Source organism: Mesoplodon mirus, assembly GCF_964341445.2.
Source record: "Mesoplodon mirus genome assembly, chromosome: 3".
NCBI lineage: Eukaryota > Metazoa > Chordata > Mammalia > Artiodactyla > Ziphiidae > Mesoplodon > Mesoplodon mirus.
This window is the reverse complement of record NC_138978.1, coordinates 29082110-29104070: the sequence shown is the minus strand read 5'-3', so window position 1 is coordinate 29104070 and position 21961 is coordinate 29082110. Positions and strand designations below refer to the sequence as shown.

General features: G+C 46.7%; 1 protein-coding gene across 2 annotated transcripts; it reads left to right on the top strand.

Annotated features, from left to right (window-relative positions):
- Window positions 1-4448: 4448 nt before the first annotated feature.
- On the top strand, window positions 4449-21328 carry SYNC (syncoilin, intermediate filament protein). 2 transcript variants are annotated; one of them, XM_082611900.1, is made up of 4 exons: window positions 4449-4614; window positions 10377-11520; window positions 19264-19388; window positions 20984-21328. In XM_082611900.1, exons 1-4 carry the CDS (start codon window positions 4562-4564, stop codon window positions 21039-21041), a joined length of 1380 nt encoding a protein of 459 aa, XP_082468026.1. In that variant the 5' UTR covers window positions 4449-4561; the 3' UTR covers window positions 21042-21328. The 2 variants fall into 2 exon arrangements, with proteins under 2 accessions (XP_082468026.1, XP_082468027.1); XM_082611901.1 differs by lacking the exon at window positions 20984-21328 and adding an exon at window positions 19570-20881.
- Window positions 21329-21961: the final 633 nt, after the last annotated feature.

The following is a 21961-nucleotide window of genomic DNA, read 5'->3' as shown; positions in this document are numbered from 1 at the left end:
TTTAGGTCTTCTGCCCATTTTTAAAATCAGGTTGTTTGGTTTTTTGATGTTGAGTTGTATGAGTTGTTTATATATTTTGGATATTGACTCCTTATTGGTCATATCATTAGCAAATATTTTCTCCAATTCAGCTCGTTGTCTTTCTGTTTTGTTGATAGTTTCCTTTGCTGTGCAAAAGCTTTGAAGTCTAACTAGGTCCCATTTGTTTATTTTTGCTTTTATTTCCTTTGCTTTAGAAGACAGATCCAAGAAAATATTGCTATGATTTATGTCAAATAGTGTTCTGTCTATGTTTTCCTCTAGGAGTTTCATGACCTCCAGTCTTACATTTAGGTCTTTAATCCATTTTGAGTTTTGTTTTGTTTTGTTTTGTTTTGTTTGGCTGTGTCGGGTCAGTTGCAGCACGAGGGATCTTTGCTGAGGCACGCGGGATCTTTCATAGCGGTACATGGGCTTCTCTCTAGCTGTGTTGTGGGGGCTTCAGAGCACGTGGGCTCTGTAGTTTGCAGCACATGGGCTTAGTTGCCCCTCAGCATGTGGGATCTTAGTTCCCTGACCAGGGATTGAACCTGTGTCCCCTGCATTGGAATGCAGATTCTTTACCACTGGACCACCAGGGAAGTTCCAATTTTGAGTTTATTTTTGTATATGGTATGAGAAAATATTCCAATTTCATTCTTTTTTTAAAAATAAATTTATTTATTTATTTTTGGCTGCGTTGGGTCTTCATTGCTGCACGCGGGCTTTTCTCTAGTTGCGGCGAGCAGGAGCTACTTTTTGTTGTGGTGCGTGGGCTTCTCATTGCGGTGGCTTCTTTTGTTGCAGAGCACAGGCTCTAGGCACACAGGCTCAGTAGCTGTGGCACACAGGCTTAGCTGCTCCATGGCATGTGGGATCTTCCTGGACCAGGGCTCGAACCGGTGTCCCCTGCATTAGCAGGCAGATTCTCAACCACTGTGCCACCAGCGAAGCCCTAATTTCATTCTTTTACATGTAGCTGTCCAGTTTTCCCAGCACTACTTATTGTAGAGATTGTCCTTTCTCCATTGTATATTCTTGCCTTCTTTGTCATAAATTAATTGACCATAAGCATGTGGGTTTATTTCTGGGCTCTCTATTCTGTTCCATTGATCTATGTGTCTGTTTTTATGCCAATACCATGCTGTTTTGATTATTGTAGCTTTGTAGTAGTTCACAACATTTTCTGATTCTGGTTTTGGGTGGTGATTTAGAAAGAGGGTCTCCCCATATTCTCTGCCAAAGACTCACCTTCCCTAAGTTTAGTTCTTACCTTATTGGTCTCAGCAGGAAGCAGGGGAGAAAACTCAAAGCATTTGCCAGAAGAGGGTTTAATGAAGGAACTACTTACAGAGGTGTTGGCAGGAATGGTGAAGCACCCTGGGGCTCACAACAGTGGGATAGAGTCACTAGCCCCAGGGGCTGAAGGGGCAAGGGAAGGAGCCTTGTTAAGGAACCTGGCAGGAGTCGTGCCCTGGGGTTGCAGGCCACCCAACGGGAGCTGTGCCTTTCAGTGGAGGAACATAGTAACTGCCAAAATCACAGTATTATAAATATCCTGATCTCACTCTCCTCCTTCCCTCTGATCTCCTGGCAATGTCTCCTACTGGCCAAACTTTACCTGAAACCGTAAGGCAAGGGGGCCCAGGTGAGACTGGCAGTGGTAGTCAGACCCAGGACACAGGGCAGGGCAGAGAAGCACAGAGAATGAAGGGTAGGCAAAGAGTAGCCAGCCCAGGGGCTTCTCCGCTCTTCGTGGACTCGGCTTTGTGGAAGGGCTGAGAGACAGAGTGGCTGTGCTTGTCTCTCCAAGCAGTCTGTGCGTGACACTGGAACGCCCTTTCTCCTCTTCCAGGCTCAAGTTATTTCATCCGTGAGGTTGTTCCCAGTCCTGGAGTTAATCTCTCCCATCCTTGGCTTCCTTGGTTCTCAGTGCCTAGCCCATCACTCAGCTCAGTGATTTAGCATTATTCTCTGCAGGGGTTTGTCGCCCCAGGGGACAGTTCTAGCATCCTCTACACTGTGAGCTCTTTGCAGGCAGGGCCCTGGGCCAAAGAAGGCCATTTGCTCTGACACAGGACCCAGCACAGGCCAAGTGCCCATGTTTGCCAAGTGAACGGAGTCCTGTGGCCTCACCCACCTCCCTCTGCCTTGGTGTACACAGCCTGGGCACATGTGTAGGTCTGTTTCCCTGAGTACAAAGGGGTTCCTTGGTGGCGAGTGGCCCAGGCCAGGCACACAGCAGGCATCAAATGTTGCCTGAATTGGCCTAGGGAGGACCATCCTCCTTTCCTTCATTCATTCAACAACTTTTTGAGATCCTACTATATGCCAGGCCCTGTGCTGGGCCCTGGGGACACAGAAGTGAACAAGACACACAAAGTCCCTGCCTTCATGGGGTTTCCATTCTAGTGGGGGAAGCAGAAAAGAAAGGAATGGAAAATGAACAATATTATTAAAGATTGCAGTAAGTGCTGTACAGAAAATAAACAAGGTGATGAGACAAACAGTAAAAGGATGGATATTTATGTGGGAGAGGAGCACATCAGGGAAGGTCTTTCTGAGGAGATCACATGTAAGCTGAGACCTGAAGAAGAGAGGACATGAAGAGCCAGAAGGGTGTTCTAGGGAGAGGGAACAGCAAAAACAAAGGACCGGAGGTGCTTCTGGGACCCCGGAGGATTCAGTGTTTCAGCCTAAAGGAGGGCTTAGGGGGAGTTTAAGAGCGGTTAAGGAATCAGTCTTGGGGGCGGCCCGGGGCCAGGTCCTGGGCTGAGGGTTGGAGGGGAAGGGACAGACCTTCTTAATGCCACCCTTGCTGCCTGTTGCCTAGCACCACAGCAAATAGTGCTGCTGGCAGGCCCTGCCCTTGCTCCCTCGGCTCTCCTCTGGCAATGGCTGTCAAATGACCAGCCCCAGAGGCTTTGCCAACCTCCTCCCCTGGAATATTTTAGAGGTAAGTCAGAAAATGACCAGCAGCCTCCAAAACCCGACTTTTTCTCGTGCATACCTTACAAGGGTATATTTGGCTGCCCTGGGTGTTAATCTCCCACCCCCTTGCACTACACAGAGAGATATAAATATACGCCAAAGGCAGCACACTCAGAAACTTGGATTAAGGACCACATACTCGGGCCCCAGTGACACACAGAAGACACTCCACACAGCTGCTTGTGAGCCCTCCCTCCCACACACTTCAGTCCCCAGTCTCCTGTAGGTACACAATCACACACACAACTATACACACGCCCCACAACACAGTCACAACAGCCAGCCACACAGACACTCCACCACCAGCACAATCACCACACACACAATCACTCCCCCATGATTATACAGTCACATATCCGCATGGGGTACATCCACACGGACAGGTACCCCACAGTCATCACAGAGTCACACGTGGACACACCATCCCACAGCCTCCCCCTCCACAGAGCACACACACAACCACGTGGTGTTCACACAGCTGGCAGCGGGCACACAGATCACAACGCACAGCCCACAAGTGTTCCACACGCCCCCCCCCCGCCCCCCTCCCTTACTCAAGGCCTCTCTGATTAAACACATCCAGCCTCTCGGCTGGTTACAGTGAACAGCATTCTTCTGCGATTGAGTCAAAGATCTCCCCAGACAGAGGGGCTAAGTGGAAAAAAGGCATCAGAAGGGAGAATGCCCGAGGCCCAGGTCTGGGAAGGGGCCTGGCAGCTTCTCGCTTAGGGAGACAGCCTTCAGTGTTGAGTTTGATCCTGATACTGGTGGCCTAAGGACTTGGGGGAGGGGGCACGCCTTGGAGTGGGTAGAAGCAGGGCGGGTGGGGGGTGACAGGTGGAGCAAGCGGAGAGACCCCTGGAAACCTCGTAGCGTGAGGGAGGAAAGCGGTGTTAAATATGGACTGAACCTTAGAGGCTTAAACCCTCCCACGCAGTCCTCCCACCGCCCTTCCCCAGGCTCCGGACCGTCCCCAAACGTATGGGGTGTAGTGTTACCCCTCCTCCGCCAGCCCTTGACGACAGCTGCGGGGCACAGCGCTCAGGCGAGGGGGCATCGCAGGGCGCCGGGCGGCGGCTGATACCCCCGAACTCCTGCGGGCGGCGGGCAGGGTGCGGGGTCCCTCGAGGTCCCCAACCCCACACCCTGCCCCCCTCCCGGGCCGGTCGGGCAGGGCAAGCGGTCTCCTGAGGCTGCGGAGCCAACTTCCTCCACTGCCCCCCCGCCCCGCCCAAACTGGGACCCTCGGAAGGGAAAGGTGGGGAGAAAGAAGGTTCGGGAAGACCTCAGGGGGGCTGGTTTTGGAGACGCCGACCCCCCCATATCTCTCCCCACACCCTCCGCTGGTCACGGGAGGGGCGGCCTCTCCCCGCCCCCGGGCCGCGCGGCCCGCTCCCTCCTCCCGCCGCGGGAGCCTGGGCCAAGTGGGCGCGCCCGGCCCGGGGCCGGCGGGATCCGGTGTCGGCTGCAGCTGGCAGTGCGGCGGACGGGCGCGGGCGGCCCGGGGGGCCAGCTATTAATACCGCGGCCGCCCAGCCAGGGTCGCGCAGCCATGGCCAGCCCGGAGCCCCGGCGCGGCGGGGACGGCGCCGCCGAGGCCGCGAGGTAGGAAAGGACCGTCCCGGGACCGCGTCGCCGCCCCCTGGGGAAGGGGTGCTGGACGGATCCCCACCCCCTGCAAGCGCCTTTCGCCGGGCGGGGGCGGGGGTCCAGCCTGGGTGGGGCACGGGGCGGAGCCACCCGCGAAGGGAGATCGAGGCGTCTCGTCCCGGCCCGGCACCTCCGGTTGTCTGGGACTTTTTATAATTACCCCTCCCTCTCCCACGGGCGGTGCGAGGATTAACCGCTTCACACTAGCGGGCACCAACCGTCAGATGCCATTCGGCCCCCAGTGGTCAAAGACGCTACCCGTTTTCTTTCGTTGCTCACCCCAAATGCAGCTGGAGATGGAGGCCTCCAGTTGCTGAATTTGCCGTGTGGAAGAGACTTGGTGCAAGGTTGGGCGGCTGCCAGCTTGGAGTTGAGAGTCTGTTCAAGCAGCTGGTTCTCTCTGGTCTGGGGCTTGGGGTGGTGTTGGACAGGGCGGGGTGGGGGGGAGAGTCTACTGTCCCAGACCAGCAAAAGGGCCTTGGTTGGCAGGGGCCCTGGAGGGGAGGCCCTCTCCAACATCCAACGGCCAGCTCCGCCACTGGTTACCAGGGAAGGGACCTGTGGCTGAAGGATTTGGGGCGAGTAGGAAGCGTTTCTGCCCCAGGTCAGCCTGTAGCCCTGGACTTCCTCTTGTACCAAGAGGTAGAGGTGCAAACACACACACCTGACACCCCTCCCCTGTCACCAAGGGTACAAAGCTGAGCCTTGTTTTACATGTGCACTCACCTGTACACAGGGGTACACACAGAGTCACACACCAACTCATGCCTGCACAGTATCACAAACACTCCCAGTCACATCCCTGATGGGTTGGGAGCTGCTGGAATCCTCTAGGGACAGGGACAAAGTGGCAGAGAGGGAGGCTGCTTGGAGCCCAAGGAAACCTGAGGTCAGGGGCCCCCAGTTAAGCTGGCCCCCTTGCCCCTAGGCCTCCCATAATCTACTTTTCCCCAGCTCCTTAGAGAGAGACAGCAGTGTGAGGGCAGCACCTAGCAGAGGCCTGGCACTGTGGATGGGGTGACTGAGTGGTGTGTGGTAACAGCACTGCCTGCAAGTCAGGAGACCTGGAATCTACTTCCAGCTTTGCCACTCGACCTTGGGCAAGTTTCCTCCCTGGAGCTCAGTTGGTTGCTGCCTGCCTACCTTCTACAGAGCCCCACCTTGGGATATAGAGAGAATAACTGTACTTGTTGTTAGGAAATGGACTATCAGGGGAGACAGATACATGCTCTTCTGTAACACAAAGCACTTAGTTCAAAGATGAGCTGCCTACAAAGTGCCTTGGGAACACAAGAATGGGAGTTGTCTGGGAAATGCTTAACAGAGGAGGTGGAGTTTGAGCAGGGTTTGAAGGATGAGTAGAAATTTATTAGGTAAATAGATATAAATATATTTTGAATGCTAGGGCCAAGCTCTATTATACCTGCCGTAGTTGTTTTACCTCTTTCAGATCTTATGCCTGTTTTGTTTTTTTTTGTTTTTTTTTTGTTTTGTTTTGTTTTTTGTGGTACGCGGGCCTCTCACTGTTGTGGCCTCTCCCGTTGCGGAGCACAGGCTCCGGACGTGCAGGCTCAGCGGCCATGGCTCACGGGCCTAGTTGCTCCGCGGCATGTGGGATCTTCCCGGACCGGGGCACAAACCTACATCCCCTGCATCGGCAGGCGGACTCTCAACCACTGCGCCACCAGGGAAGCCCCTTATGCCTGTTTTAAGATGAGAGTGGTAAAAAGGAGCTCCAGCTCTGGAGCCACACTGCCGGCCTTTGCCAGGCTCCACCACATACGAGTTGTAGAACTTTGAGTGAGTTCTTTACTCTGTGCTTTGGTTTCCTAATCCATAAAGTGGGGATAATGGATGAGCATCAGATAAATGAGTATTTATGGGAAACGCTTAGAATACTTCCTTGAACACAATTACGTTATTCCACGGTGGAGGACTCAGCTGGAGCATGATGTGAGGGGCCGTCTGCTGGCAAAGCAGGGACTCTCTTGAGGATCCGGGTGGGTCTGGCTAGCTGAGCAGGTGCATCCTTCCTGGCATTAGGAACTCTACTTTTCCAGGTAGTGTAGGACTGTTCTCTAGTCAGGTGGTATACGATGAACTGTATTTTCTCAGCTGGACCCTTTAGATATTGTGGGGTAGGAGTAGGAGGTATAAAAGTTAACGCATGTTACGGGTTGTCAAGCATTGGGTGGGCTTTGGGTAGTAATGTGAGATGAGGCTGAAGAGGTATGTTGAGGTCACATCTTTAAGGGCCTTAAATCTATGCTAAGCAGTTGGCTATATATGGTGAAGTGGAGCAAGATGGTTTGCTTTATATTATAGCAAGCTGCAACACTGTCAAGAATAGCCTGGGATGAGAAGGAAGAAGGCTTATGGGAAGGCTGGTACGAAAGTGCGGGTGAGGGATGATGACTCGGACAAGGGTCCTGGCAGTGGGGTGAAGAGGGAGATGGAAACTGGAGACTTTCTGAGATAGAAATGTCAGTTCTTAGTGAGTTGGCTGTTTAAAGACCACTTGTCTATCAACAGAGGGATGGATAAAGAAGATGTGGTACATATATATAATGGAATATTACTCAGTCATAAAAAAGAATGAAATAGGGCTTCCCTGGTGGCGCAGTGGTTGAGAGTCCGCCTGCCGATGCAGGGGACACGGGTTCATGCCACGGAGCGGCTGGGCCCGTGAGCCATGGCCGCTGAGCCTGCGCGTCCGGAGCCTGTGCTCCGCAACGGGAGAGGCCACAGCAGTGAGAGGCCCGCGTACCACAAAAAAAAAAAAAAAAAAAGAATGAAATAATGCCATTTGCAGCAATATGGATGGACCTAGAGATTGTCATACTGAGTTTGGTTAAGTCAGACAGAGAAAGACAAATATCATACAATATCACTTATATGTGGAATCTTAAAAAAAATAAAAAGGTACAGGGACTTCCCTGGTGGTCCAGTGAGTAAGACTCCACGCTCCCAATGCAGGGGATCTGGGTTTGACCCCTGGTCAGGGAACTAGATCCCACATGCATGCTGCAACTAAGAAATCTGCATGCCGCAACTAAAGATCCCACATTGCCGCAGCTAAGACCCAGTACAGCCAAAATAAATAATAATAAATAAATAAATAAATAATTTTAAAAATGGTACAAATGAACTTATTTACAAAACAGAAATAGAGGGCTTCCCTGGTGGCGCAGTGGTTGAGAGTCCGCCTGCTGATGCAGGGGACACGGGTTCGTGCCCCGGTCCGGGAAGATCCCACATGCCGCGGAGCAGCTGGGCCCGTGAGCCATGGCCGCTGAGCCTGCGCATCCAGAGCCTGTGCTCCGGAACGGGAGACGCCACAACAGTGAGAGGCCCGCGTACCGCAAAAAAAAAAAAAAAAAAAAAAAAAAAAACAGAAATAGAGTCACAGATGTAAAACACAAACTTATGGTTACCAGGGGGGAAAGGGGAGGAAAAGATAAATTGGGAGATTGGGATTGACGTATACACAGTACTATATATACAATAGATAACTAATAAGGACCTACTGCACAGCACAGGGAACTCTACTCAATACTCTGTAATGACCTATACGGGAAAAGAATCTAAAAAATTAGAGTGGATATATGTATATGTATAACTGATTCACTTTGCTGTACAGCAGAAACTAACATAACATTGTAAATCAACTGTACTCCAGTTAAAAAACAAAAAAAATGACTGCTTGTCTCATCAGCCTGGTGTATGGTGATATATTTCTCTGAGCTGGAAAATACAGGCGTAACAAGCTCAGTGAGAAGGATAATTTGGTGGCAGTTGAGTTTGAGGTGCCAAGTAACATAAGATGAAGATATCTAAAAAAGCACTCCAGGGCTTCCCTGGTGGTGCAGTGGTTAAGAATCCGCCTGCCAATGCAGGGGACATGGGTTTGAGCCCTGGCTCGGGAAGATCCCACATGCCGCGGAGCAACTAAGCCTGTGCGCCACAACTACTGAGCCTGTGCTCTAGAGCCTGCGAGCCACAACTACTGAAGCCTGCACACCTAGAGCCCGTGCTCCGCAACAAGAGAAGCCACCACAATGAGAAGCCCGTGCACCACAGAGAGGAGTAGCCCACACTCTCCGCAACTAGAGAAAGCCCGTGCCCAACAACAAAGACCCAACTCAGCCAAAAATAAATAAATAAATGCATTTATAAAAAACAAAAAAAGCACTCCATCTCTGGTAAAGTGAAGTGAATGGACTACGTGATTGTTGAGTTGTCATTAAGTTTTAGGTTTTGGTGCAGGTGCTGGGGTTAAATGAGGCCAGTGATGTTTGGGGCCTGGTGAAGCCACACTTTTGTGGTTTCCAGAGGGCCATCCGGAGATACAAAAGGGAAGCCAGGGATTCCTGGGGGGTAGAGAGGAGGACTGAGAACACGATTTAGAATAAAAATCATCTTTATTGGGAAGTTGGAGCTGAGAAATAGAGCTGAAAACTTGGACACAAGTAAGCCTTTTCAAGACAAATCAAATTCTTTGTTTGACATGTGAGGTTTTCATTTATACTTTATATCTTATAAAAGAAAAGTTTATTGAAAGCTACACTCAAATTTAGTCTGTTTTATAAGTGGTGCACTCTGAGTATCTGAGTTTCCTTGAGCAAATTACTTAATCTCTTTAACCTCCATTTCCTGATCTGTAAAATGGGAATAATAAATGTAACCACCTCATAGAATTGTTACGAGGATTAAATGAATTGATATATTTAAAACATTTAGAACAGGGCCTGGTATATGTAAGACCTTTAAAAGTGTAATTTATTATTATTTCCATGGTATTTTATATTTTCAAAGAATTGCTCAGAGATCCAAGGTAGGTAAGATGCATTTGAAACAGGAAAGACCAAAGCCACTTGAGGGCCAAAGCAGCAGGAGAGCATTCCTCAACAGGAACTGAGTAAGCTAGCAGGCAATGGGCAGCTGGGTTAAGGGGCTCATCTGTTAGAATCACAGAATCTGAATTCAAGAGCATTGACAGGCTGGAAGGATGGGCCAATTCCAACAAGATGAAGTTTTATAGGAACAAGAGATGTGGTTTAAAAGCACTTGGTGTGAAAAAGTCTTCAGGATTTTAGTCAAACTAAGCATTTATCAAGAATATGATGCAGCTGCCCTATATGCTAAGGGCATCTTGACTGCAACAATAGAAGTATAGTGTCCAGAGAATCACTGCTCAGAGTACACCTGGGTATTGCTTCCTATACCCATCCCCAAGGGATAGCGAGCCTGTCAACTTGGCGCCTGTCAGAAAGAAGTGACCCAAATGAGGAGGGTACTGGAAACCTTGGCATGCATGGAGTAATTGAAGGATAAATCAGTTCTCTTTAAGTGTTCAAAGAACTTACATGGAAGAGAAATTAGATTTGTCTGATTCTAGAAAGAAGAATCAAACCCAGGGAAAAATTGCAGGGAAGGTTTTACCTCAACACTAGCATTTTCTTATGACAGTGGAACATATAGTAGCTCAGGTGTGAGTTTCCAGTCCTTGAAGGTATGTAAGCAGAGACTCGACACTGACATCATGGGGATGGTGTCAGATCTAAGCAATGGGCTGTGTCGGGGTGGATCGATGGAGGGAAGGGGCAGATGAGTGCTCTCTGAGAATTTGATATAAATTAGGCCTGTGTCCTACTGGCTCCAGTCACAAACCATCCCAGGATTGTAGCTGCCCTCTCACCTTGTCGTTTCTCTTGCAGGAACACAAGAGCAGAGGCCACTTCTCTTCAAGAGGAGAACTCTGAATCCCCGTCTGAGGTGAGGACCTGGAACCCAGAAGTTACTCTGTCTTTGGAAGGGACCTTGAACTTAGAGGATATTCTCTACCCGGGGGACACAGGTGACTTTGATGTGGCTATGTACGTGGAAGAGACCGAGAAGCCTGAGGAGACGCTGCATATTGAGGAGACCAGGACACCTGATGAGGCCCTGTATGTGGAGGAGCCAGGAAAGCCAGAGGAGATGCTATATGTGGAAGAGCCCGTGAAGCCGGGAAAGACTACAAGCCCAGAGCAGATGGTTTATGGGGGAGAGACAGTCCCGAGCGAGGAGAAACCTGACCCCGAGGAGAGCCTCAGAGCTGAGCCGAGTCCCAGCACAGAGGGGAGCCTGAGCACAGAGGACCTGGAATTGCTGGAGGGGCGTTTCCAGCAGTGTGTCCAAGCTGTGGCCCAGCTGGAAGAGGAGAGGGATCAGCTCATCCATGAGCTTGTGTTGCTTCGGGAACCAGCCCTGCAGGAGGTGCAACGGGTCCACCACGACATCCTGGCTGCCTACAAACTGCACGCCCAGGCAGAGCTGGCGAGGGATGGGCTGAGGGAGGAGATCCGGCTGGTCAAGCAGAAGCTGTTCAAGGTGACGAAGGAATGTGTGTCCTACCAATATCAGCTGGAGTGCCGCCGGCAGGACGTGGCCCAGTTTGCCGAGTTCCGGGAAGTGCTGACCGCCCGGGCAGCCCAGCTCTCGGAGGAATTAGCCCAGCTTGGGGATGCCTATCAGAAGCAAAAGGAGCAGTTACGGCAACAACTAGAAGCACCTCCAAGCCAGAGGGACGGGCACTTTCTCCAGGAGAGCCGGCAGCTCTCTGCCCGGTTCGAGAACCTCATGGCAGAGAGCCGCCGGGGCCTGGAGCAGGAGTATGAGCCTCAGCTGCTGCGGCTCCTAGAGAGGAAAGAAGCTGCGGCCAAAGCTCTGCAGAAAACCCAGGCCGAGATCCAGGAGATGAAGGAGGCTCTGCGACCCCTGCAAGCAGAGGCCCTTCAGCTCCACCTGCAAAACAGGAATCTGGAGGACCAGACCACCCTTTTGAGGCAAAAACGAGACGAGGAGGTGCAGCAGTACAGGGTAGGCCCACTTGGCATGAAAGGAAGTACAGTCTTTTAGCCTGGGGAGGAAAAGGGGATCGGGGCCAAATGTCTTTGGGCTGAAGGATACTAGCACATGTAGGAAGAACAATTTGTTCCTTGGGCCATTCACTCACTTTATGCCATTTTCCATTTCATTCATTCAGGTCTGTGCTAGGGCTGAAAGTTATCTTGCACTCTTAATTTACACAGCACTTTTACACCAATTATCTCACTTGATCTTCATTAATCCTCCAAGTCAACTATTATCATTTTTCATAGATGAGAAAACTGAGGCCCAGTGAGTTGGAGTAACTTGAACTCTAGTCTGACCACCCCCAAATATTTCAGTGCTCTCTCCACGGCACAAGTTTCCAATTCTAAGTGAATCACACTGGGGTTTATATAGAGCAGGAGGGAATGAGGCTAGGTAGTATTCATTCTCTCCCCTCCCCCATATTAACCCTCAAGTCCCACCTATCTGATCTCTGCCTTGAAGTTTTTCCAGGCTTAAAAAACTGGGATGAAATCTATAAATCTCAATTCCTCGTTTTCCTTTTTTGTGCATTTGTCACCATTTCACTTGTATTCAAGCTATTTCTGATCGTGAGCCAGTTCTAATCCCTTTTAGAACAGAGTGGGAGACGAACACTAAGTGCATAAACAAGTCTCTCTCCCCCACAGACTGTGAGCTTTCGGAAAGTAGGGAGTATGTTTTACTTATCTCTGCCACCAGGCGCAGAGTATGCATCAGTTAAGCACTGACTTAAGAGCTGCTGGGTGCCATGAGAAGACCACAGTGCGGTGCTTTTCAGAGCAGTACTTTTGTCTTTTGGAACACCCCTTTTTTGGATGAACTTAATCTTATGCCCTGCCAGAGATTTTGACGTATCCTTAAGGGAACATGTCCTCTGTTGAAAATGGCTGCATTCACTTCACTGAAGATTTTGTCAAGCTTTCTGTAGCTTGTATTATGAAAACGGTGGGGTTTTTTGGTCATAATATTGAATGTTTTCAAACTATACTTATATGCACTCCCCTCACTCACCCAACACTGCCCGCCACCTTCACCGCACTGCTCTTTTACTGGGTCACAATCTAGTGAAAGGGCACTAATTATCTTTGCATAAACAGATACTAACCTTAACAGCTTACACTCAGTCAAGTGTTACATTAATAATTGTAACCCAGGGTAGGAAGTAACATGTGATTTAAGAGAGGTACAAATAAGAATGCTATGGGATAATAGCCAAGGATTAAATCAGAGAACCCATAACGGAAGACAATGTTATTTGAGCTAAGTGTTGAAGTATAGGTAAGATCTAGAGCAGTGCTGTCCAACAGAAATATAACGCAAGCCACATATATAATTTGAAATTTTCTAATAACCACATAAAAAGAGAAATAGGTGAAGGTAATTTTAATATATTTTATTTAATCTGATAGATCTAAAATATAATTTGTAACTTGGCTGCATGTGAAAGGTGAAAAACTGAGAGGTGAGTTGAACCTGTAAAGGTAAGTCGGGGTAGATCACATTAGATTTTGAAATCCAAACTACTACTACTGTTGGTAAAAGGAAACGATGGTAGCAGGAATAAAAGGAAGGGGAAGGATACAAGAACAAATGTAGAATACACTTGGCTACAGAATGAGTGGGGCAGAGAGGTGAGAAGTCAAAGAGGATGCTTAGATTTCAGGCAAGACTAACTAGGATGGTGGTGCTCTAAGTAAGGAATCCTCAGGATTAGAATTTTCTGACATAGTACTAGACTTGAAGAACGTTTCCCCCAGTGATTTTCGTCACTGTACTGGATTTGTTTCATATTTGATGATCTGTGCACCTTTCCAAAGATCATTCTATAGAAAACAATCTTGATGGGTGTCTCCTATCGCCGTACCATAACTAAAGTAGGAATAAAGGTCTGAAGGAGCTAATTCTTCTCTTTCTTTTCTTTTTTTAAAAATTTTATTTATTTATTTATTTATTTATGGCCGCGTTGGGTCTTCGTTGCTGTGCGCGGGCTTCCTCTAGTTGTGGCAAGCACAGGCTACTCTTCATTGCGGTGCGCGGGCTTCTCACTGCAGAGGCTTCTCTTGTTGTGGAGCATGGGCTCTACACGCGTGGGCTTCAGTAGTTGTGGCTCACGGGCTCTAGAGCGCAGGCACAGTAGTTGTGGTGCACAGGCTTAGTTGCTCTGCGGCATGTGGGACCTTCCTGGACCAGGGCTCGAACCCGTATCCCCTGCATTGGCAGGCAGATTCTTAACCACTGCGCCACCAGGGAAGTCCCAATTCTTCTTTCTGAAGTGGCTTCTTCCTAAACTGTTTGCCAAAGGCCACGTATGGCATCTGATTACTTTTCAAAGGTACACTTCACTCTTATGACTATAAACTTTGCCTCTTTCATCACCATTATCCATTCATTTGACAAATATTTTCTAAGTGCCTATTTTCTATGTGCCAGGCAATGAGCTATGTGCTGGCAAGGGATGAGACGTTGTGGTGTAGGGTGGAGGTGGGGGGCGGTCCCTGCCCTCAAAATGTTTATAGTCCAATTAAAATATAATAATAATAATAAATAAAATGAACAAAAAATACAAAAAATAGGGCTTCCCTGGTGGCGCAGTGGTTGAGAATCTGCCTGCCAATGCAGGGCACATGGGTTCGAGCCCTGGTCTGGGAAGATCCCACATGCCGCGGAGCAACTGGGCCCGTGAGCCACAATTATTGAGCTTGCGCGTCTGGAGCCTGTGCTCCGCAACAAGAGAGGCCGCGATAGTGAGAGGCCCGCGCACCGCGATGAAGAGTGGCCCCCGCTTGCCACAGCTGGAGAAAGCCCTCGCACAGAAACGAAGACCCAACAAGCCATAAATAAATAAATAAATTTAAAAAAAATGCTATCACTTAGAAGGCTAGTTCAACGACTTCTCCTGGCTCAGTTAACAATGCAGTATTCACATAAAAGGAGCAAATCACAGTTGGTCTCTTTCGAAAAAAATAAAAATTAAAATAAAAAAATAAAAATTAAACAGAAAAAGAAAAGAAGAAATAAAAGTTTATAGTCCAGGAAGGATGCCAGATAAAATTTCATAAAATCTAATACACTTGATTGTAAGATGCATCCTGATCCAAGTAAGATATTAAAGTGTGAATTTTAGAATCAATGAAATAATTAATATGCTTCAGTGTGATAGACAATGTAATAGTTGTAGGAATAAAGTGTTGTACTGAAGCAGGTATAATTACACCTGGGGAGATAAGGGGGAAATTTCATTAGAGGATTAACAGTAGCGAGCATGTATATGAAGTTCTTTACATGTAATAATTCATTTAATTCTTACCTCTGAGATAGGTATAACTACTGCACTATTTGAAAAACAAGAAAACAGGTGAGTCAGAGAAGTCATCTGTCCAGGGTTACACAGCTAGGAAGTGATGAAAGAAGGATGTAACCCTGTGCCATCTAGTTCAAGTCCACACTCAACTACTACAGGGTGTTTGAGCTGAGCCTTAAAGAATGAATTCACTGGGTAGACAAGGGAAGGGTATTCTAGGCAGAGGGAACAGCTTATACAAAAGCATGGAAACACAGACGTTGTTGGAAGTGAGAAGCTCAGTGTGGCTGGATCATAAGGAATGTGAGAAGTAGAGAGATGAGGCTGGAGAGGTAGATTGGGACCAGATTGCAAAGGGCTTTATGTATTCTTTAGGTCAGTGGTTTTAAAAAGGTTTTCTTCAAAGCCACAGACCCTTTCCCCAAAACAATTTTATATGGAATGCCAACATGTAAAACAAGTAAAAGTAGAGCTACTTTCTAACTAAAGAGTGACAAGGTCACTCCAGCATGGCCTCCTCCTGTGGTTTCCTGGAAAACAGTTTGAAGACCATTTAAGAGCCTATCTATTATCCATCTATCTATCTATCATCTACCTATCTATCACCTATCTGTCATTTATCTATCTTTCATCTATCATCTATCTATCTACCTATCATCAATCTATCTATCATCTACCTATCGTCTATCTGTCATCTATCTATCATCTATCTATCTACCTATCATCCATCTATCATCTGTCTACCTATCATCTATCTATCATCTATCTCTCTATCATCTATCTATCTATGATCTGTCTATCATCTATCATCTATCTATCTATCATCTATCATCTATCTTTCATCTATCATCTATCTATCATGTCTACCTATCATCTATCTATCATCTATCATCTATCTCTCCATCATCTATCTATCATCTGTCATCTATCTTTCATCTATCATCTATCATTTATCTATCATCTATATCTATTATCTATCATCTATCTATCAATCATCTATCTATCTATCATCTATGTCTACTTTTATATCTATCTATATGAAGGCAATAAAGCAATTAAGAGTATGAGCTATAAGTCAGTGGCGAATCCTGGCTCTACCACTTACTAATTGGGAAACTTCGGACAAATGACTTAACCTCTGTGGTTCAGCTTCCTCACATGTAAAATGGGATTAATAGGGCTGTTGCAAGGAATGAACTAGTTAATATCTGTAAAGTACTGATAATGGTGCCTGCCACGTAGTTACGTACTCTAGTGGCAGTGTGGAGGGTAGATTGAAAGAGCCTGGAAACACCACTTAGAGATGAAAGATGTGAGGTTAAATGGGTAGCATTTGGTGACTGGTTGCAGTGGGCAGGGTGAGGAATTTGCTGAGAATGATCTCAAAGTTTTTAGCTTGAAATTGGTAGACTTCTAATGCCGAAAGATGGAATATGCTTACTATCTGCATGCTTCACATCAATAAGCATTATGTGTAGGGTGCCAGACATACTAAGAACCAGGAACCTACAATCTGGTTGGGAGTTAGACATGAAAAAAAAATTGCAATATAAGGGAACAGATGCTATCTAGGTGACAGAAATGGCAGGAGTAAAGGCACAGAAATCTGACCTGGTCAGACTAGAGCAGCACTCTCCAACAGAAGTATCATGCAAGCCACAGACGTCATTTAAAAATTTCTAGGGGGGCTTCCCTGGTGGTGCAGTGGTTGAGAGTCCGCCTGCCGATGCAGGGGACGTGGGTTCGTGCCCCGATCCGGGAAGATCCCACATGCCACGGAGTGGCTGGGCCCGTGAGCCATGGCCGCTGAGCCTGCGCGTCCGGAGCCTGTGCTCCGCAACGGGAGGGGCCACAGCAGTGAAAGGCCCGCGTACCGCAAAAAAAAAAAAAAAAAAATTTTTTTTCTAGGGGAACTTCCCTAGCAGTCCAGTGGTTAAGCCTCTGCGTTTCCAATGCAGGGGGCGTGGGTTCAATCTCTGGTTGAGGAACTAAGATCCCACATGCCACACAGCGTGGCCAAAAAAGAAAAAAATTCTAGTAGCCACATTAAAGAAAATGTAAGAAACAGGTGAAATTAATACATTTAACCCAGCATAGCAAAAATATTACCACTATAACATGTAATCAACATTAAAATTTGATATATATATACATATATATATATTTGGTGTTAAGTCTTAGAAATCTGCTATGTATCTTACACTCACAGCACATCACAATTCAGACTAGCCATATTTCAAGTACTCAATAGCCACATGTGGCTAGTGACTTCCATACTGGACAGTGCAGACTACAGGAATAATGGAGGTTCTAGTTAGAGGTAAGGGTCCAACTAGCAGGAGTCTGAATGCCAGACTAAAGAAAATGGAAAGCCTATGAAAGACTGAGATGATAAAGCAGGTTTGTTTTGTTGCATTTTTTAAAGTTTTTTTTTGGCCACGCCGTGCGGCATGTGGGATCTTAGTTCCCCGACCAGGGATCGAACCCGTGCCCCCTGCAGTGGAAGCGTGGAGTCTTAACCCCTGGACTGCCAGGGAAGTCCCAATAAAGCAGTTTTTAAAAAGTTAACCCAGTGGTGCTACATAGGATTAAGAATGGAGATTGTCCTTAATTTCTGTCACTGTACAATACTTCCTTCATTCTGTGACAGTTTCTCCCTGTCAAGAGCTTATCAGTGATGGTGCAGACAGCCTTCACAAGCAGGTCTTTTGTATGTCCAGCAAACAACAGGTTTGCTAGATGGTGAGGCTTGGGAAACTGGGGCACAGAGGTATGCAGATGCTTTCCTTTAGATAACATGCTCTTAGATAGTAAGGCTACATCTCTGTGTGGTATCAAAGCATGGCTAGGCACTAAAAAAAAGAACTTTGACAATGTTGATGAAAGTTGAGATTCAGCCAGAGTATCAAAACACTGCAGATTGACATGCCACAAGTATATCAAGGATGACTCAGTGAACAAATTATTTAGATCCTTCTAATGACAGTATGCACCTAAACTGGATTTTTTTTTTTTTTTTTTTTTTTTGCGGTACGCGGGCCTCTCACTGCTGTGGCCTCTCCCGTTGCGGAGCACAGGCTCCGGATGCGCAGGCTCAGCGGCCATGGCTCACGGGCCTAGCCGCTCCGCGGCATGTGGGATCTTCCCGGACCGGGGCACGAACCCGCGTCCCCTGCATCGGCAGGCGGACTGTCAACCACTGCAGTCACCAGGGAAGCCCCTCCTATTTTATTATTCTTCAAAATCTGAGGTAAAGTCATTGCTCCTTAAAAATGTGCCTTCCAATTTCAGTGCTCCCTTCCCTTCCCAGCTACCCCATGCTTCCTGAGGGTCCATGTCAGCTAGCAACCAAGGCACAGACTGATTTGCTGACATCTTCATTCCTCAGGCATTAATCCTAGGCAGAGACAATTTACGGAATGCATCCTGCCTGGTTTTGGCAGAATGGGAAATAGTTATCTGAAGACCCCTGAGGGCCTCCAGGGCATAGCACCTTCATCTTCCAACTTAGCACTTTAGAAGGAATTGTCCTGATGTAATAAGCAAAGGATATAGGAAATTAACAACTCTGATACTCTCACTAATAAAGCATCTATCTGCATGCCATGTCGTGGTAAGTACTAAGTAAAGATATCTCTGACTTCAAGGAGCTTCAAATATAATATTCAAGAATAATTGCTTACACAAAGACGGTTTCTTTCAACTTAAATTGCTGAAGTTGTTGGGCATTATAAAAACTACTGATTATTAACGGAAACAAACTTGTACATAGAGCAAGGGGTCTATAAAATTCTTAGTTCACCACTAGATAATCAAAATCCTCCCCGACACTTTTTTTTTTTAACTTATTTTTGGCTGCGTTGGGTCTTCGTTGCTGCACGTGGGCTTTCTCTAGTTGCGGAGAGTGGGGGCTACTCTTCGTTGCGGTGTGCAGGCTTATTGCAGTGGCTTCTCTTGTTGCGGAGCATGGGCTCTAGGCGCACGGGCTCAGTAGTTGTGGCTCGCGGGCTCTAGAGCACAGGCTCAGTAGTTGTGGCACACAGGCTTAGTTGCTCCGCGGCAAGTAGGATCTTCCCGGACCAGGGCAGGCAGATTCTCAACCACTGCGGCACCAGGGAAGCCCCCGACACTTCTTAAAATCGGGAAGCAAAAAAGTCCCTCTGAAAATCTGTCCACCCTCTGCAGGATTTTATTAAGATGTAAGCTGTGGTTAACAGACAAGACTCCTTTCAGAACAGTATCACTGTCAAAAACAGTATCACTGTCAAAACACAAATTCTCTGAATCTGTTTCTCAACCTCAACACTGCTATGGAGATTACACGATGTGTAAGGAAATATACTATTATGGACAATGTCAGGTTTTTATTGTTTGGAGCATTAGAAATGTTCTTGGCCCTCATGCAGGAACAGCTGGAGGAAATGGAAGAACGACAGAGGCAGCTAAGAAGCGGGGTGCAACTCCAGCAACAGAAGAACAAAGAGATGGAGCAGCTAAGGATCAGCCTTGCTGAAGAGCTCTCAACGTACAAGTCAGTTTTTGCTGCTACCCAAATCTCAACTAACACTGGCTGAAGGAATGGTGGGGAGGGCAGATGTTGCTCAGGGGAAATTTCTCTTGACAGTGAAAAGCCAAAAAAAAAAAAAGAGGAAAATTTCAAATTGTGCTCATCCGTGAACAGATGGAAAATGGCTCTTTTTTTTTTTTTTAACGGCTATGCTTCCCAAGAGCCTGGAACGGGCTAATGCTCCCACTTCTGAGGCAGGTGGAATCCAGACACAGCCGCAGGTGATCCTTGTAGGTTACAAGAGCAGTGTCTGCATTGTTGCTGCTTTCCTAACCTAACAAGACTAGCGCCTTAAAAAAAGATTGTGTCTAATGACAAGTAAGTCATTTAGGGATAACACATACTTCCAGGTTGCCTGGTTCAAGCATTCAGGCTTCATTTGGAATGTTTCAATTTCTAGTAGGACTTAAAATATGTCCTGATTATCATCAGGAAATCCAGAACAGGATAAAACATCTAGGCTCTGTGCATTCTTACTTTCCTCACCCTACATGACCCCATCTGCTATTCATAAAGTTTCCTTAGAATAGCAGAGAAGGCAGTTAGGGTACCTAATTCAGACTATGACTAAGGAGGCCAAGAAGGCTAAATTAATCTGTTAACAGTCATTTACAAAGCTGAAGAGGGTGTTGTTTGTAGACTGAAGGACATGATTATTGCTTTGTGAAACAAGCAACACACCTATCCATTAAGTTCTTTACACACCAATATGTCCTCACATTCTTTATAAAGTGCTGGATTCTCTTGGATAAAGAAACTAAGAATTAAAAAAGATCAAGCTGGATACTAGATAAATATCCATAAATTTTTATTAATTTCCTAGTTAATCCTACATTTTGGATACAAATTCACAAATAACTATTATTACTGATGCTTTTCCTAAATTACTAGGATTTTTTTTTCCTTTGGCCACCCTGCGTGGCTTGCAGGAGTTCCCCTATCAGGGATTGAACCTCGGGCCACAGCAGCGAAAGCGATGAATCCTAACCACTAGACCACCAGGGAACTCCCATACTAGGATCTTCTTTTACCATGTTTCATCCAGGCATAACTGACTACGCCCATTGTTTGGGAGATTACTAGAACCTTGTAATTGAAGAAAATGATCTGCTAAACACCTTTGTGTGGATCAGATGAAAAGTACAACATGGAAAAGACAATGACTAATCCAAAGAATCGAAATTACAGAATTTCAGGCCTTGTAATACCTGTATGTAAAGTTAACGTGGGCAGAAAAAATTTTTAGCTAGCCCCTCCCAAAGTCAGATGCAAAACACACTCTAGCTATCTCTCCTCAAAATGGCCTTCACTAAGCTTCAGAAATTATTAAAAACTTTATACTGGGAATTCCCTTGTGGTCCAGTGGTTAGGACTCAGCGCTTTCACTGCTGTGGGCATGGGTTCAATCCCTGGTCAGGGAACTAAGAGCCTGCAAGCCATGCAGCAACCCCACCCCCTGCAAAAAAAAACAAACAACCCCCCCCCCACAAAAACTTTATACTGTATTATTTCAAGTTGCAAAAAGTTTAAACTTATCATTTTTTCTCTCAACCTTACAGGGGCTGTTTAGAAACATATGGCCGAATCTGTAACCAAGAAACAACAAAAACTTCTTAGCAAAGGATCACTAAGTACCCTTTGGACATACTTTTTTCTAAACAGAGAAGGGAGTGCCAGGGATTTGGCAAGCAGTTCACTCTGGGAAAGTTACAAATACTGGCTGACCTGTTTAAAAAGATTCTAGGGCTGGCTGAAGGCAGAATACTATCAGTCAACTCTTAGCTGGATTCTATTTCGTAGGCTGCTGGTACTGATTTCAATGCACTGAGGAATGGAAAAATAAGTCTCCTGTCACCCATCAGCAACCCTCCACACACACAAAGTAAAGGATGAATGTATGGACACACCTTGCTGTATTGTGAAGAATGTATCTTGCCTTCTGTTGACCCAAAGCAGAAAGTTTTTCAGGAACACAGGTGGAGTCAAAAAGGCAGACGATTTTCCTTATATTCAAGTTGACCCCTGAACAACGTGGGGGTCAATCTGCATATAACTTAGTTGGCCCTCGGTATCCGAGGTTCCTCCACATCCACGGACTCAACCAACCACTGCAGGTATAGTACTGTGGTATTTACTATTGAAAAGTATGTTATAAGTGGACCTGTGCAGTTCAAACTCACGTTGTTCAAGGGTCAACTGTACATGGGTTTACAATTTGAATTCTTTTGTGCCATGAATGTTAGACTTTAATTGAATCCCTTTACAAAGTTTACTTTTCTTTAAGTCTGTGCTGATTCATGTAGATTTACTCTTGTCATGGTAATTTTCACTATACTCTAAAAGAACTACTGACTTAGAAAAAAGAACCAATCCAGATTTCCCCAAAGATGATTTTGATTTTTCACCTCATGAAAATGATTTTGGGTCAGAGTGATCTACTCAGTTAAAATTGGGTGATTGGGGCCTCCCTGGTGGCGCAGTGGTTGAGAGTCCACCTGCCGATGCAGGGGATACGGGTTCGTGCCCCGGTCTGGGAG